Here is an 18,503-nt window from a genome sequence, read left to right on the forward strand (position 1 = left end):
CTTTCCATTTGCCTGTTGCTTCATTTTTTGAACAAGACCCTTCTCTCTTTTCTGCACGTTCACTGAAGTTCTCCAACAAGGACAAACTGCACAGGGTGTTTACAATCCCTGATGTGCTTTATGTGCTATGCTGCCCCCTCAGAATGCCAACTTACCAAAAGCCATAAGGCACAAGTAATTATTCTCTATCCTTCCTGCTTGCTTCATTAATTTTCTACTAACCAATTTAATCCTCTCCAGAACTGGTATAGAATCATTATACATGGAAATGTAAGTGAGAAATGTGCCAAAATACACTCAGATTTAGAAGTGAAGGTGGGAATACCATGTAAAACCATGGAGAAAGCAGTATTTAATTACTGGTGACAAGGAGACTAAGAACAGTCTATTGTCCTTTTCCTTACCACTTACAACTTCATGGTCAACGACTCAGCAGTCTTACCTGGGACAAGGTTTTAAAAGAAATTTTAGGAAAAGAGAAATATGATGTGGTTCAGCAGAGAGCCTTGAAGGAAAAAGTACAGAAGGATGATTTACTAGAGCAATCACAAAGACTTTGAATGGCTTACATAGCACTGGATCTGAGGTCTTTGATTTTATTGCTTGTCCCCCTCTATTGCTCACCATCACAGCTGTGGTATTACTGCAGTCAGTGGCTGATTTTTACCCATCAATTCATAAGATACAAACATGGAAGAGACATCCTATTTGTATTAATGAGAGTCATGCTCACAGGACCCAATGTGTGAGATGATCTAATATAACCTCAATACCAGCTGACAGCAGTTCAAAAATAGTGCTGACAAAACAGAAGAATTAACAGGACAACATGAGAAACGTCATGAGAATTTGTTAGTTTGACGTCCTCTAGTTCCAAAAGTCACACTGCCTAAAATCACAAACAAGTAGTGTGGCATTGCTCCATAGGGCACTTGTTCCAAATGTTCCGGTGTACTTCAAATGAGCAGACAGCTTGGAAATAGAATGATAATCAAGTATCTTAAATGGGTGAAACAGAATGGTACAGATGGATGTTAGTTTGCCAGAGAATTAACACAAAACTGATTTGGTATCACCCACTAGAACTGCACTTGTTTTTTAAACACCTTTCTAAAATCTCAGGAATTCTATCTGTGGATAGCGCCTTACCAGTGCATCATCACAAGTTAGAAAAAAAGGGCAATAATAAATTGCCTTGCTATTTCTGTTGTTTTCTTCCCTGTATAATTATGCTTGAAAGTAAATAAAAATGATAATAATATAAATCTACTTTGTTTCAAGCAACTATCCCCTGATAGTGGGCAAAACAAATGTGGCTTCATCAAAATGCAAAAAATAAAAATAAAAATAAATAAAAGCAAATTAAAAAACAGTAGGAATTGCAGGATTTTGTTTGCATCCAGTGGATGGTAGGTAAAAAAAAAAAAAAAAAAAAAAAAGGAAAGTAACATAATGTTTGGAATAACATTTTTTTTTTATTATTTATGTCTAATGAATGATAGAATAAAATTAAATCTGCCCTACGCAATCAGAGTATATGAAACAGGTATTTATAATGAGTCCACAGAGGTCTAGATAGAGATGCTTTTGAATCCCCACAGCTGCTTTTATCTTTAATAGGAAGTAAACTTAAGAATACTAAAGCCAGTAATACCATCAGCAGTTATATCAATATGCAATATACTTCCCCTCACACAAATCTTATTTTTTTTAGTGTGATAGAGCAATCAAATCAGCTCTCACCAGTAGTATGACTGTACATGAAATTGAGCTGAGAAGCGAACTTATAAAGGTGGTGGTTGTTGTTTTTTTAATATATATGTGTGTGTTTTTGCATATATACATATGTAATAGAAATACTTTCTGGGTCTTTCTACTGCTCTTTTATTTTTTAATGGTCTGGTCCAGAACTGGAGACTATCTATATTACTTGCAGCTTGACCAAAAGAAGGGTATCTTGAAGGAGGCTGGGATCAGTTCTTGTTTTCACAGGGCTTTCCAAATTAATTTTGCAGACTTCAGATATTAAAATAATATCAATGCTGTTGGGGTGAGCATGCTCTACCCCAGTCCAGACTGTGAGATGATTAGTTTCTCCAATCTATTGAGCTTTATTTATCAGTAATTTGTGTTATGTCTCACTTGTGTTTAAGCCTGTTCATCTGTATGTCATGCTCTGTGCACTGCAGGGCAGCCCAATAGCCCAATTGTTTCTCTTGTGCTGAAAGGTTTGGCCATAATTTACTTTCTGCTTGGCCAGCAGAGGTTTGTGGTAGCATGACACTGCTTGCTGAGTTTATTTTTCCTCTGACCCTTACTGTCAACAGTAAACCTAAAATAGACTCGTATCCCCTGCGGCTTTGCTCTGAAGTTTGCTTGTCAGCCTAGCTGCCACTGATTATTAGGAAGTGCTTCTTGTAAGTGGTAAATACAAATCTCAGAGGGATGTTTTGTTTCATTGTTTACTTCTGCTTTCAAACTAAAATAAGGTGTTCTTCATTCCTGTATTAAGGAATCACAGGTGCAGCACTTCAGTTTTGAAAGCTTCTCAGTGCAATATTTACAGGATTGTATACTGTAAGTCCTCATGCACACTCCTAAAAAGACACTTTGAGGGCAAATACAACTTCTGGTCCAGATCTGGGAAGTGAGTGACTTCTGCTCATCCTTCCTCCTTGTCTCAGAAGCAGCATCTTCGTTTTTCTCTGGGTCTTTTCCAAGAAGAAGCCAGCCAACATGTTACTTGCTACTGAACAGAGTGCCATAAAATTACCCAGTGGTAATTACCTTACCTTAGTAAAAATCCTCTGACTACAGTAAATTACCCACCAGACCTCAGTAAAAATTAATTGTGTAAGTCTGCCCCAGAGGCTGTTTTTGAAGCTTTAAAGTGAAATAAAATCATTTGAACTTCAAACCTAATCATCGTGATTCTAAAATGGCATCTGTGATGTGATCCGTGCTAATGGACACAGGGAAAATTTGCTCTAAAGTTGACCACACTCCCAAATGACAGCACTAATAAGCTAAATATGTGTTATGTAAAGAAGTGTCTAGAGAGGCAATTTTGAGTAAATTCTGTATTGGCAGACACAGATGTGCAGTGAATTGTCAGTCTGACAAGTCTATAGCCATCAGTTAACTTGCTTCTATAGGCTATTCTAATGATATTTGTGTGATAGGCTGTTTCTTCATTCGTGGGTTGTTATTAGATTCTTTCGCAATGAACGTCTGAACTTGGCTTTAAAATTAGGCAGCTATTCCAAGAGATTGTTGGCTATTGTCTGGGAAATACAGCTATTGATTTTGCATTAAATAAACAAAGCACCTCAAATGCAGGAGGCCACAGATAAGCAAATCAGCAATGTGCTTGTGCAGCCATGTAGAAAATTGTGTGTGCGCGTCCATGTGTGTGTGTTCAACGACAGTGTATTACTGTGATTTCTGGTGTATTAACAAATGGAGGTTTCTCTGACAACAGGATTGGTTTAGAATTTTTGCTGGTGTAAGGCAGAGTAATTTTATCAAAGAGCTACATTACCTGATGCTCACTAAGAGAGTTATTCTCTCACTAAGAGAACCTGTTATTTTTACTCGGCTGGTTTTGTTTTTTTGTTGGAACACTATTTCTACTGTTTTGCATTCAGAAAGAAAAGTGTTATGTGAAAATATAAGATATGATATATATATTATAATACGCAATATATGAAATATATGTGAAATGAGTTATTATTTCATAATACTATATTAAATTATTTCATAAGTACTATATGAAATAAGTTATTACTTTTTAAAAGGCAAGAAAATGGTCATACATAGTGGTCATGACTGTTAGACCCTCTGTCTACGGGGAATGCCTAAGAGACCATTCCACATGAGAACTATTGAAAGTCTATTGAAAGAGAAAAAAAAAAATACAGCATTCTTACATCTTAATGTTTAATTCTGATGAAATAGTTACATTTTAAAATATCTTTGGTGACTGTTCAGGGTGACTATCAACTATGGACTTGCTGGTTTTTTTGTAGTTCAGAAGAGGCAGTTGTGTGCTCACACAAAAGCACATGAAGTTGGACACCTCTTAGCTATGATAAATTCTGAGGAGAGAGGGACATTTTTCCCTGTTACCTACATCTGGTTTGTATTGTAAATGGGTAGGATATGTCCCATCTTCATTTTCTTTCAACTGAGTGGTGGCTGAGGAATAATTTGAGTGTTTGGGATCTGTGATACATCAGAGACCTGTGGAACTTGAAGCAGGTAGCCAATATCTCAAGCTTAAGCCTTCTTTCAGGAGTATCAAGATGGCACAGATAAAGCAGCACATTCTCTGGCATGGCCCATCCTATTGCACAATATAACATATGTCAAGGAGACTGAGCACATGGCTGAGGAAATTTCCCATTGAAACAGCAGAGTTGTTTTGTCCACAAATGGGTGTACTCCTAATGTCTTCATTGGCTTTAATGCTTTCTTCTTCAGAGCTCTTAGATTCTGCTCTGAGAACCATACAAATTTATGATGTTTTTTGTTAGTTTTTGTTTTGTTTTGTTTTGTTTGTTTGTTTTTAAAATCCTTCTAAGCTCATATTGGAAAAGCTAGGTGTTTTCTCACATACCTGAGTCTGATCCATCTTTCTGACAGAGAAGGACTGTCTTTCGCAATGGATGCTCCTATCCTTTGGAGGTCAACTCCTCTCCTGGAGAGATGTTCCTTCTTTTCTCTTTCAGTTAAGAAATTCTGCTGGATTCCTGTTCTCTTGAGAATGAGAATTTGAGGTCTTAAAGTTGACTCCCTGTTCTTCTGAGACAAGTTCAGTCTTTGTACACCTTCAGGTTTCTACACAAGACTCACCTGTGATGACAGTCTTCTGTTGTTTACCCTAAACAGTTTTCTTTTTTTATTTTGTTTGTTTGTTTGTTTTCCCTAAATCACAGTGTGAACAGTAAGATGGACGATATAGCATCTCAGTGTTATTTCAGTACTGTGGTGACCAACCTTCCATTCTGTCTTCCTTAAAGGAATGATATTTCCATATTTGACAATGTAAAAGACAGTTTTAAAAATAGTAATAATAAGAATGCAAATTAAAAGATATAGCATTCCCTACAAGTACAGCTCTTTATATTGAATGAAAAGTAAATAAGAAGTTATTCTATTTATTTAGCTCAATAATTATGTAAACACTATGTTAATAAGCTAAATTATCTTGTTTGAGCTTTTTGTATTAATGAATGTATGAAACAAATGAAACATAAAGGATAGTTATGATAAACAGTAAAGAATAGTATCTGTGAACAAGAAAGTTCAGTGCCACAATTTGCATTTTTAAATGAGATCAATTAGGTTAATGATGGATGAAAATAAGAAATCCATTATTTAAATGCAAAATAATTCAAAAACTTGTGGGTCCATTTACTACCAAACTTTCATCTTTCAAAGGGGATATCTAGTTCAAAGGGTTAATGTACAATCCTGACCTTTCCCATCTGGAGGCTTATGTTCAAATATGGTTTACAAGTGAAATCTAATCTAATATTATTTATTTCTCTCTAAAATCTTTTATAGGGAAATCCACTGAGTTGCTCATATATTCTGCACAGAGATTTTAAAAATATGATGTGGGCAGGTTATTCCACTTCATTGTAGTGTGTTTAAGGGAGGCTCGAGAATGTTTCCAAGGAAGTTTGGAAGGGAATGTTTAATAAAAGTAGGATGTTCAGCAAATAAACATTAAATATATTTATTTCAGAAGAGTAATCTTTTAGGCACAGGAAAGAGACAGCTTGTGGGAAAGGACTAAAAAGACAGAGAACACCACTACACTGGGAAGAGAAGCACAGGAAGGTCACCTCTGAACCAGTTACAAATAAATATTTGAACAGCATAGTACTTTGCATGTGGAGATGGTAGCTTGGGTCAGCGTGGTGACACTCCTGAGTTAATGAGCACTGGTGGGCTAACAACTGTTGTCTCTCTGGAAGGGCTAGAACCTTATAGAGCATACTATAGGCTTTTGAGGTTGCGTAGTTAATTTGTTCATGTCTGGCCATGAGCCATTGCCATCAGTCAAGCCACTGAAGAATATTCTTTGGTGACCATAAAAAAAAAAAAAAAAAAAACAGAACACATTAGTTCATCTACCTGAAAGTGCCAAAAAAATAGTGTAATGGTGTAAAAACAAACAAACAAACAAAAAACAGTGCTGCTGAATTCCTGTAATTATAAACCTTTCTCTGTGTAAGGAGGTAGGCTGCAGATATGGTTATCTATTACCAACAGCCCAGCAGCAGTACCCCCAATACTGGCTGACGGGTTTTTGAAGCTCCTAATCTAAGCAATGATCAGTCACTGAAAAGTAGTTAAAAAATAAATAATTTATCTGTATTGTATTTCATAGGATAAATGCCTATGTGAATGTAATGGAATATATTAGATGATCTGTGTTAGAAATATGTAGCAGAAGGTTGAATTTACAGAAAAACTAGAAAACAAGTTTTTAAATACATTTGTTATAACTGCTTTATATTGCACAGCACTAATTGGACAATAAAGACTGAGTGGCTGAATGACGACAATGTAGTGTCTGAGAAGCTCCAAATCCTGTCCCAGTTTCAGAAAGAATTTTTCATGTATGTGACTAAGATCCATTAAGCCCCATGTATCCTTCAAAATATGCTTAAGATATCTTCTTTATTTTTTTCTAGCCTAGACTAGGTATTATTTCAAATGGGATCGTCTTGGAAGGAGACTGAAAATTACACCATCTTTATAGCTCAAACCCCATGTTACAACCCATCTCACTGTAACCTAGTGACAGAAGGACAAAGAAGTCCTTCCCTATTGAAGAGTTTGGGGGGGGGGGTCAGTTTATTTCCAAAATTAATGACTAGCAAGCAGGTGAGACAGTGAAACATGTATATAGATTGTTAGTAGGACCTCCCAAGGGAGAGAAACTTGCCCTTCTTCAAAACATGATATATATTTATAAGAATATTTATATAATATTTATAAGAAACAAGTCAGATTTTCATGTCCTGATACTACCACTTAGTGATTTTTCTATAGATTAAAATTTTATAGTGCCCACTGTCTGATAGAAATGTCAGAAAAAGGCTTGAAGGGGGATGCTGAACATCCAGAGCTCTTATTTATTCCTTCAGCAGTTTTGGTTGTGCTGCAATTCTCAAGTCATATTCAAGATAATTTAAGTCAGACACTAGAGAAAGCTGAAGGCAGTAAGGAAAAGAAACTAAGGATACAGAAGAGAAAGTTATATCAAAAGGTCATACACTGACTCAGACTTAGGCATTTCTTGAAAATTTGGGATTTAGGTAGAAGGTTTGTTTGTTTGTTTGTTTGTTTGTTTGTTTTATCTAGCTTTTTCATTTATTTCACTTAGGTGACATTGCAAAATTGAGAAAATGGATACATGTGAGTAAGTTGAAGGGAGTTATCTTTGTAAGATAACAAAGATGTTAAAGGGAACAAAGGTATACGTCTGAAGAGGTGAGCAAAATGGGGATTGCTTGGTCTTAAGAAGTGGCATCACAGAAATGATTGAACAAAATAAAAGTTGTGAAACTGAGCTTCATCACTTGAGTTCTGAAGTTCACTTGATCACTGAAGAAACCAGAATGGAGTTGCCAATGTCAATATTATTTCTGCCTTGTCATTCCTGTGTGTATGGGACTTAAAGGATAACTAAGAACCCAGTGACCCTATTCTGCAAAAGCATACAATGGGGAAATAACACAGGTAGTGCTACTGGTACTAACTATTTTCATGAAGTGGCACACGCGTAGAACTGTGGTGACAGTGCCTCTCTTTCTATCACTTAGCTCAGCAGGGTCTCCCAACATAGCCAACATTACACTCACATTTCTCTCTGTTTTAAGACCAACCACAAAGCAGGTAAGAACGATCAGTGAACACATAACATGACAACAGGAAGTATAAGGTTTTAACATATTTTAAGTGGAATGGAGAGGAGCTGAGGAGTTTTGGTAGTGTACCTCCATCTGCTCTTTCACCTTCACAAAACCGCAAGCCGTGCGTTATGCTCTATCACGTGTTAATTATTTTTATATATTTTTTTTTTCTTTTTAGCAATTGTGGTGAATGATTATGATGTGACTGACAGCTGAGATGTTGAAATAGGTACTACAAATATTTTTAACAAAGTACCAGATAATCAATTTTCACAGAATTAATAACTTAAAGGGTTTCCTGCCATCCTGCCAGGTTGATACTTGAGTTCAGGCACTTGTGAATTACAAGTATCAGGAGGGAATATTTCACTGATCAAGCTTTTTTTTTTTTTTTTTTTAACTCCACACTGGTGTTTGGCTTGTTGTTTTGCATCTAGGAGAGTGTTTTTACAGTCTTCTGGTGCAAGCTGTTACTACTTTCTTCTTCAACAAGCATTGTTCTAAACTGAATTGAAAGAGATGAGATAAAGGATGACATAATAGTCATCAAAGAATCTCAGATAACAAAGGGACTATATGATGGTTCTAGTCTTGCTTGACTGTAGAGTAGCTTTTAAAGGAGTATAAAAAGAAGGTATGGGAATATCCATGCAGATATTGTACCAAGTATTCACCTTTATCAAAGCGAAGTATTTCAAAAAATATCATAAAGCTTGATTTTGTAGTGTTGTTGAACAGATTTATTGAAATGAAATGCAATTGCCATGACACAAGACATGTTTGATCTAGATAGTCTTCCCCACAAATACTACTAATAAAACAACGTCAGATGCAAAATACTTCTTTCATCCCTTTAAGCAAGGAGTCATTCGTTATATTCTAAAGGAGAACACTGAAGATACTGTATTTCCCAGGGTAATTTACAAAAGTTTATCAATGCAGATTTGCTTTGTGAGTGCCTATTACAAAGCAATAAGGCACAAGTAGAAGCCATGCTACTTGTCATTTACAAAAGAAGCCCAATTTGGAGGAATGCTGATTCACAGCTGTAGGACGCAAGCAGCTGTTAAGTGTTAGAGCTATTAAAAATGGTGAGCACTTTCACAGAGTTGATTAGAGTACTCCTCTCTCTTCCTTCAGATCTCATTTGGGATAGCCAATTTTATGTTTATTTTTGTATGTACTAGAGTGGTTTGTCCTTGGAAATTTCTTTAAATTTCTCTTTTTTTCTAAGCCTAATTTCTTAGGTTTGTTGTAGTTGTTTTCAGAAATGGGAATAAAATTGTGTAGAAATACAGAATTTTTAAAAAGTTTTGTGATTGCCATCCATATATGAAATAGATGATCTCACAGTTTCTGAAAAGAAAAGAAAAAAAAAAAAAAAGGATACCTCAAACTATCCTATGCTTGCTCCAGTGCTAATTAATCAGCGAATCACAGAATCATCATCATCTGCAGAGATATCTGCTTATTTTGTCTTTACATCTGGAAATGACAGAAAGTTTCCAAGGAAATAATAGAGAGAAAACACTATGAAAAATGAAGAAGTCTGTGATATTTCACAAAACTGCTTTTTCCAAAAAAAAAAAAAAATACAGACACAATCAAGTATAAAACAAATGAATTAGTCTCTCAGGAAATACTTTAAAAATCATCTGGCAGTCATTTATTACAAGGTAGCAATAATCTTTTATTATTGCACTGTTAGATTTTTATAACATTTTTTAAAATGTTAGCACCAGAACTGTTGTTGTTCACTGCCACGATAAAATGTCCAAGAAATTTATGGAAGTTTTTAAATATTCAGAAGGTTTGCAATCATTAAATAACACTACAAGGTAAAGATATGCTGTAGGTAGCTAATAATTTAGTTAAACAAATAGGAAGAAAAGGGTGTAGTAATGAGTCAGTCATACTAATTTGAAATCTGGCACAAAGAGAAAATGGTGGTTAGTGTACAAAAAAAAAATAAAAATGAACAGGGTAAATAAATAATGGCTGAGTAAAAAAGAGCATTATAGATCTTTGCAGAAGATGCTCCTACACACAGTTATATATGAGAACTTAGAGTGGTCTGAAAATGATCAAAGGGCAACAACAGGAAGGTGGGGTGCTAATACATTTTTTCCCTTTTAGTGACAAAGGAAAACATGTGAGTTTTCCTGGGCAGTGGCAATCACTGGCTATGAAGACAGCTTTAAATAGTTGCCTCTGGTGATAAAAACCTATCTATTCGTCTGGGCAGGACTGTAGTATTATGATCCGTTGCTGTTGGGATTCTTATTAAAAATAATGCAGCAGGTTAGGGCAAGAGGAGGAGAATGCAGTGAGCCTCTCTGACCAACCAAAGCAGAATTTCTTACATGGCATAAAAGCACAACTCATTTGCTGAGAAGGTGAGAATCCTTCTGTTATTCTTAGAAATCACAACAAAATTTCCTCTAGAGGAGTCAAGAAACCTCCTTCCTGTGCCTCTGCCAAATGATCTGGCAGCCATGACATGGATGTTATACCATTGTGAAACACTGTATTTTTTAATGTGAGCTGTCTGGAGATTACGCGAATGTGTTCTGAAATGGAGAGTAGTTAAGACATGCTCCAGGTGTTGCTTAGGGTCCATGAAAGTAAATACTGGCATGCATGGGAAACTCATTGATCACAACGGGAAGTGTGGCTCTGTTACACAAGCATAGATCTCTTCCCAAATGGATACAATGGCATATTTCATATTAATGGATCCACTGCAGAATTACATTGTCAAGCAAAGCCTAGCAGTACTTTTAAGGCTTTTTAAATCATCTGTAGAAGAAAGAAGTTCTAGTCAAAATAAATAAATAAATAAAAACATCTAGTCATCATTCTAAAAGTTTAAATAAGAAGGCAATATCAATGTTTTAGAAGGAAGGATTTGAATAACACTTGTAAGTACATCCTGATATACTATGGACTACTCTCTTCCTCTGACAAACTGAACAAGTGATTTACTCTTCCCTTTCTGTACTGGTGTCTTACTTATTACTGCTAACAGAATTTGCACACAGACACAAGTCCAAGAAGGATCACAGACTTCATTACAATAAACTCAGATTCTTAATGCAGATGGAGCATAAGCTACAGAGAGAGAATCACCTTCAAAGAAAACAGGTATAAGAATCAAAGTATTGCAGTGGAGGCCTAGGGTCAAATGATGTTAATGGGATGTTTTCAATTATTTAGAACATGAATAGGGAAAGGATTGCATTTGCCCTGTTTTTGAAATAGGCTCTTGATAATTTGGTTGCATGGAAACTAATCAGATAGGAGGTGCTTGCTTTGGAGGCTTATTAATGTTTGTTGTAGTGTTATGTTGTTTGGAGGTGTGCATTTACATTGGCAAATAATGTTTGAACTTCTGTGCCTCCCTTTCTTTCTATCATTTTAATTAGGTCCAGCTCTTTTGATACTGGCCACTCTTCTAAGTTCAAACAGTATGAAAAATAAAACAAACACAAAATCCCCATATTGTTTAAGAAACAGAGATTTAGACAGCATATATCATACTGATGTGTACCATGCATAGAGGAAAGAACCTCCCCCATGGATTTTTCTTTTTGAACCTCCAAGGAGTCATAAACTAAAATAATTCAAGGTATTAGTCTTTCACTATGCACCTTGTATATACTGAAGCTTATATGTTACTGTCACAAAACGTGATATTTTTTCTATGCCAGGTCTTTCAATATCCTAAAGACCTATATATATATATATATCCTCTGATTAAGGACAACATTGGAAACCAAGAGAAATGCGTTTTCTTCTTGACACTTTCATTCATTTCCATAGAATGATGTGAACCAACCTTTATTCCCCAAATCATAAGCTGAAAACAATAATACTTCAAGTACTGATGGCTACTTGAGCAGCACATAGCTTATATTTATTATTGGACTGCTTTCATCAAAACGAAAGCATGGTAAGCAGGTAGAAAGAGAAGATCCAAACATTTTACAAAATCACTGTATAACATGCAAAACCATTAAGGGAAAATATTACAGGAGATTGTCATTGAAGTTTGTACATCCAACATTTTCTGTTATACCATTTAACATGGGAAGTAGGAATTACAGAGCTCTTGCAATAAACACATTTAAAAACCCAGAGACTTGAAGGTGCGCTACACTTCATATGAAACAACAATGTGCAAACATAAATGCCCTAGTTGAGTGTATCTCTATTACCAGTTTGGAAAAGGTCTTTTTAATTTGAGGCTGGTACTAGTAAAATATCTAATATCTGCATTTGTTATTCTGGTTGTATTTAGTGTTTTCTTTAATTTTTGTAAAATGTTTTAAATTGTTTCAACATTGAAAATTTTGCCATCTTTGACAAGTAAGAAGGATACTCCTAGGGCAACAACTGAAAGTTCTTTGAAAACATTTCAGTAACATTCTATTACTTAAAGCATAAGAATGGATGTACCAGAGACATTTGATGCTAAATGTTGACAGTACTTTCAGTTAAGCGTCCTAGGAAATATGTAGGGAATATTAAAGTTTTACAGATGTTTCTTCTTATGAGCATCCTAATCTAACTTTAGAAACTCTTTTTTTTTTTTTTTAGTGTAAGCTAGATCATTGGTATATTCCATGTTATGTTGGTACTGAATGTAAATAGGGACAAATGTACAGAACTGAGTTACTTGTAGAATTATAACTTGTGAATTAGAATGGGTTAAGAATTTGCTAATACCTTTTCTTTTTTGGTGTGTCAGAAAGTCATGATTTGTCCAAACTAGGACATAGGTAAGGAAAAGGCATCTTCAACTTCAAAGTGAAATCCTAGTTCAAAACCAGAGTAGAAGAAAGACCTTAGAATACCTGGTGGAATTCTGCTATTTCATGGGAGGTCAGCACAGATGTCATTGTGCTCCTTGACTCATAGCAAAATTTTTATCCAGACTCTGAAGGGCTAAATCCTGTAATCACTCTATTACTGTCAAATAAGTATTTTGCTGGATCTTACTTACTTAATGTGAATACTTCAATACTCAGCAGAACGAGGGACTTCTTTTTTTTTTTTTTTTCCCCTCAAAGATTACTGCATGTACTCTAATAACTCATCTAAAGAAATAGTAGGCTGGTTAACACTCCTGGTAAAAATCGAGTTACCTGTAAGTGAGACCATATAGAAGTGGATTCCTAAGACTTGGGGATGTAGAATCCTCTAAGATACAAAATGTGGAAGAACAGGACCCTTCTTCAGGAAGTAATAATATTATCTCTGTAAGGAAAAAGAAAGAGACATTCTTGTTCTGTTCTGCTTCCTGAAATTTTAGCCACATTAAAAGGTATTTTGGGCACTGAACTTAAATTTCATAGTAAGTTGTTGCATTTATTTTTTAAAAATCTATAATTCAACAGAGAATCGAGAGCTATGACTTGGATCTGCATAGCTGATACAATATTCCTTTGTAAGTTTCTGCAGAGAAGAACCACTAAGAACTTCTCTGTTAATCCTCCTTTCATTGGAGGTGCAAGGAAGGCTAAGCTTCAAGCAGTATAGAGATATGCCTCTTAACAAAATGTGCAGTGAACTGTAGTGGCAAGTATTGTTTATATTACAATTAAACATATATTTCAATGCTCTAGAAAAAAAAAAAGACTGTGATGCAGGTGTCTTGCATGAATTGGTGCATTTCCAGCACCATTTTAATTCTAGCGACTAGGAGATCATTAACATTTCTATCCCTGTATTTACCTTCCAATATTTATTTCTTAAAGTCTTACCAAAATTTTTATATTTTTGTATTACTCACACCATACTATTGGCCAAGAAAGGAGGTGGTCTTATTTTCTAAGACTGTAGTTCAATTAACTGAAGATTGTTACATTAGGGAGCGACTATATGTTATCATTGCATAATGTTACCATATCATCACCATGTTATTATTTTTAGAAAATGATTTTTTTTCTGAAATCTGATTATTCCTACACAGCTTTTACTGATTAACGCCTTAAGATGAATAGGGATCATAATTTATTTTAGTTATTCACCCAGTAACTGGAAGTTCCATCAAAAAGTATCCACAGAAGCTCTGGTAGTCCAGCTAGCTAAGGACTAAAGAAAACAAGGACTTCTGAAGTTACGTACAAAAAAGAGGCCACATTACTTTTAATGATCTTTGGATCAAAAAGAAGCATAATTCATTTTCTGATTCAAATGATGATCTGTTTTATGATCTTAAACAAATTTACTTTCTTTATGCATTCAGTTTCTGCTTTTACTCTGTGGCTGTCAAGGACTTGCACATATGCTTTAACATAATATACAGGAATCTTCCAGTGGCTTCTATGTGATTATTTGAAGAAATTTATATGAAATAATTTATATGAAGATAGATAAAACTGTATGCAACCTTTTAAGAGCTTTAGCTAATTAATTCTTTAGGGGTATAAATATATATATGTATATAAACCCTCATAATTAATTCTTTCTTACTTCAAACCATGTAAAATATCAAGTGCATTTCAAACAACAACAAAAAAAAAACTTTTAGCATTGGAGATCAGATTAACTGCAAAGGTCTGGTGACTGATAAGAACTACCTTTATTTTGAAATAGTTTCAAAGAGATTAAATCAATCACTAAAGCAGTTCTGTAAGGTATTAAAATTGCCATTAATTATAGCTAAGAGGAAAACAAAAATCATGTGCTGAAGCGTTTAATTTCTTCACGTATCAGATAACATTCATTACCTGAATAACTGAAATCAGTTTTCCACATGCATTCACTGATTTTGTATGTGGCTGAATAAAGATGATATTGCCTGATTAAAAAATAGATAAGTCTTCCAAAGCTTTGAAATGACTTCTCAGGTCTTGTGCAATGAGATACGCCTAGATCCTAGAAAGAAAAGAAATAGAATCACTCAGTGAGACTTTTGTCTTTGGTCTGCTGAAACTAGAAAGGATATATCTGAAAACCCCATCCCATGGTTTTTATCTGTAATCAGTGTTAAACCGTTATTTCTAGCAAAAGGGCAGATTCTTCGCACATGGGGGATAGAAGATATCTTGCCATGTGTCTAATGATATGTTTGAGTCTCAGTTCACACTGGTGCTAATAATCAATTGCAGCTCATAAGTACCTCATTATTCAAGCTCAAGACTGTAGGGCCAAACAGCTTTCACACTGTTGCTTGTGAATAAATGAGTCACTGGGGAGTGAAACAAGTGTTTTTTTGTTGTTGTTGTTTTTTGTTTTTTTTTTAGGTTGGATTTTCCCAGTACCTACTACTTTTGGAATATTTATCTCCTGCATAATGTCCTTAGAGCTCAAGAAAAAAGTATATTTGTAGATATTGTAAAGCAGTCTTAATCACTAGTCCCAGAATTCTGCTTTAAATACTCATCTACAATATTTTACTACCATGAAATTACTGGGCCAAATCCTATAAAAAAGACTCAAATTATTAAAGTTTAACTGGTGTAAATTGATATTCTTTTATTGACTTTAGAGAAGAAGCTCTGACCCACAATAAAACCCTAGAACCTACTCCATTTGTTTTGTTTGGGTACAAAAGTAGAGTTTTTAGACATGCTTACAAATAACAAGCTGATGGGCATATTTGAAAATAAACCAACATTTTTACGGTATTACGGGTTTTTTTTTTGTAGTTATTTTGTTTTTGTTTTTCTTTCTTTAGACTTTGTTTTCTACTGGTGGAGGTGTTTTCTGAAGATTAGGTGATATTCATGTTGTTGTGATTAATACTTCTGGGTATGACAGGTTAAAGCCCAGTGTATTGATAGAATACGTTCATACTTGTCAAATATTTCTAAAAGAAGTAGTTCTAGCAGGAGGTAGTATTTTGTAACAGAATTCTGGAAATATATCAGTCAGCAAAGGTTTACTATCTTTTTTAAAATAACATTTTGAGGTTAGTTTTTATGCAAGTTAATATTTTTTTCCCCTCATTTTAAATATAGATATGAAAGTAGAGGGCTTGGTCTTAAGTTTTCTCCTTATAAGTGTATACTTCTGGAGAGAAATCAAGGGCAGCATAAAAATAAAATTGGAAACAGCAACACTGAGAATGAGGCACCCAAAAAAGAATATCATCTGTAAAGAACTGATAATAAAAAACAGAAATTGTGAATCGTAAGCTTCCCTAAAAACTATATATTGGATTAATTGCTGTGTTTCCTGTTTTAAAGTAACAAGTATGTAATGTAAAAGTAAATTAGCAGGGAAAAGCACAAAGGAATATATTTCTTACACTACCTTACTGTGTGTTAGAAGCATAAATATAAGACCTATTCTCTCTATTACTATATCTTATTAGTAAGCTCTTTTTAGAAGTGCATGAAGAACAGAGCATTGTCTGGAACATTGAATAAAACAGGCGTGGGAACTCCAAGTTGGGGAAAATGGCACTGCATTGATCCATGCAAATCCAGGCTTAATTGTCTGAAATCCCCTCTTCTATCACTATTAGGGTCATTTACAGTAATGTGTAACATGCTGATCATCTTTTAAATATTTAAACCAGTAATGCTGCATAGATGGGCCTTCCATTTCTTTCTTCACTTGTGGCTATCATGATTACTTCCATCAAAGTTTAGTTCCTTTTTCATATTTCTCTGGAAACCTCTTGATCTCCTCGCATTAGTTGTTTCCCTCCCTCTGTTAAATTCTTCATGTATTCCTGTCTGATACTAATTTCTTCCTCTGGTCCAATGCATAGTCAAGAGAGTAATTTATTCATCTCCAGTAGCACCCCTGAAATCACAGAAGTACTTGATGGCCTGATTTATTAAGGCACTTGAGGTCAGTGCCTTAAGCATGTGCTAAAAATGAAGCAAATGCCTGCATGACCTGCAAAGGATTAGTCACCTGCATAATGGTTTCCAGGGTCCTTAAAAATGTGAACTTGTGGAGCAGATTTGCTACTGGTGTAAGGTTAGAGCAGCTGTATTGAAATCTAAGTGATGCTGACAATGCTTTCAGTGGCATTATGACAAGTCTACACTGAGCCTTTCCCTTTTCTTGTCTTGTGCCATGCTGATACATTGTGATATGCCAAAAATAAAAATCAAAGGTAGGAAAAAGCTTTTACCATTTTCAGATGTTTATATACCACTTAGTGATTAATAGGACTATTAGCATCTCAATAATAATAAAAAAAAAAGTACCATAACAGCATATCTTTTTTTTTTTCCATTTGATTTTGTAGTGTTATACTGTCATGCTCTTTCACATTTGCTTGATAATAGGATATCTGTGGTGTCACTCCTAAAGCAAATAGGAATTGCAAATTAGATTAAATAAAACTTGAGTAACCCTAGATTTGCAGTTTAAATCATTTCTTATGCTATAGATGATGTGTGGTTTTTATTAGTCAACTGCAAGAAACAAGGAGTTGTATTTTTCTTTCCTCACTATGACTGTGACCTCTTTTTCCTCTTCCTGAGGAGAAAAATGTTTTGTGTATAGGTGTTTCTGTGTATAGGTGTTTCTTTCTGTACGGTCTTGTTTCTCCTTGTAAGAGGTGCCTCTTTCATTCATGTAAAATAGTTTGATTATGAGGGTCTATCTTTGCAAACCAGCTGGCAAAATGTTCTGAAAATTAAAGATCTCCTGCAAATACTTCATTCTGCATGAATTCATAATTTTTATATCGTGTATCTTTTTGAAGTCATAACCAGAAAGTTAATTCCAGTATACAGGAAAATATTTTTAAGTTTTTAGGATGCATTACAGACTTTTCTATAGGGGTTTTCAATGATATTTAAAACATTCTCCTTGAAAATTTTGTAAAAAATAAAGTTCTGTTTTGGGGGGCAGCATTATTGCATTTCAGAAATAATATCCTGTAAAATGCCTGTAACAAGGTATTTTAACTGAAAGTCCATTGTAGCTTTCTTATTATGATTTCAAGCTTCTGCAACAATAAAAGTGTTCTTATTCAAATGTATATCATTGCATTCATACCTTTAATAGCAGCATTCCATCGTATCAGCCTATAAATAGACAAAGAAACAATTGCACAGAGTACTTGTTATTCATCTTCAATATTTTTTATTTCATTGTTAGATATCAGACTTTGGAATACTCTTATGGAGTATTTGCATTGAATACAGAAGAAAAAAGTTATTTCCTTGGAGTTTACACATACTTTCTATCTGTATTTCCTTGCAATATAAAAATTTATGTTTTTAGTTCCATTGATCATTTTTATTGCCTTCTTGAAGACAATGAAAATCGCACAAAACTTCAAATAAAAGCATCTCCGAGTGTAAATTAAATCTAGGGTGTAGTCTTTTGTAAGCAGAGAAGAATGTACTCTTAGATAATACATCTTTTTTCCTGTATATCAACAAGATGTCTATTTTCTTTTCTTCCTAGATACACCTTTAGTTAAAATCATTTCTTCCAATTCATGGCCCGAAGAAGGACAATCTATAATTCTGACTTGTGAATCCAAAGGAAAACCAGTGTAAGTGATTTAACAAGTAATATGTTTTGTTATTTTCTTTATTCTGCTGTGATTGCAATCTTCAGCTGCAGAAATCTGCTGTTTTTGTCTCGTCC

General features: G+C 34.6%; 1 protein-coding gene across 7 annotated transcripts in view; it reads left to right on the forward strand.

The window, feature by feature from the left end:
- CADM2 (cell adhesion molecule 2) overlaps positions 1–18,503 on the forward strand; it is a 666,627-nt gene that overhangs the window by 551,138 nt on the left and 96,986 nt on the right. For all 7 annotated transcript variants that reach the window (XM_048071686.2, XM_067001482.1, XM_048071688.2 and 4 more), the window contains one exon: positions 18,318–18,408. In XM_048071686.2, coding sequence (XP_047927643.1) covers positions 18,318–18,408 — 91 coding nt within the window. The remainder of the gene's footprint in view (positions 1–18,317; positions 18,409–18,503) is intronic.

Source organism: Anser cygnoides, chromosome 1 (assembly GCF_040182565.1).
Source record: "Anser cygnoides isolate HZ-2024a breed goose chromosome 1, Taihu_goose_T2T_genome, whole genome shotgun sequence".
Taxonomy (NCBI): domain Eukaryota; kingdom Metazoa; phylum Chordata; class Aves; order Anseriformes; family Anatidae; genus Anser; species Anser cygnoides.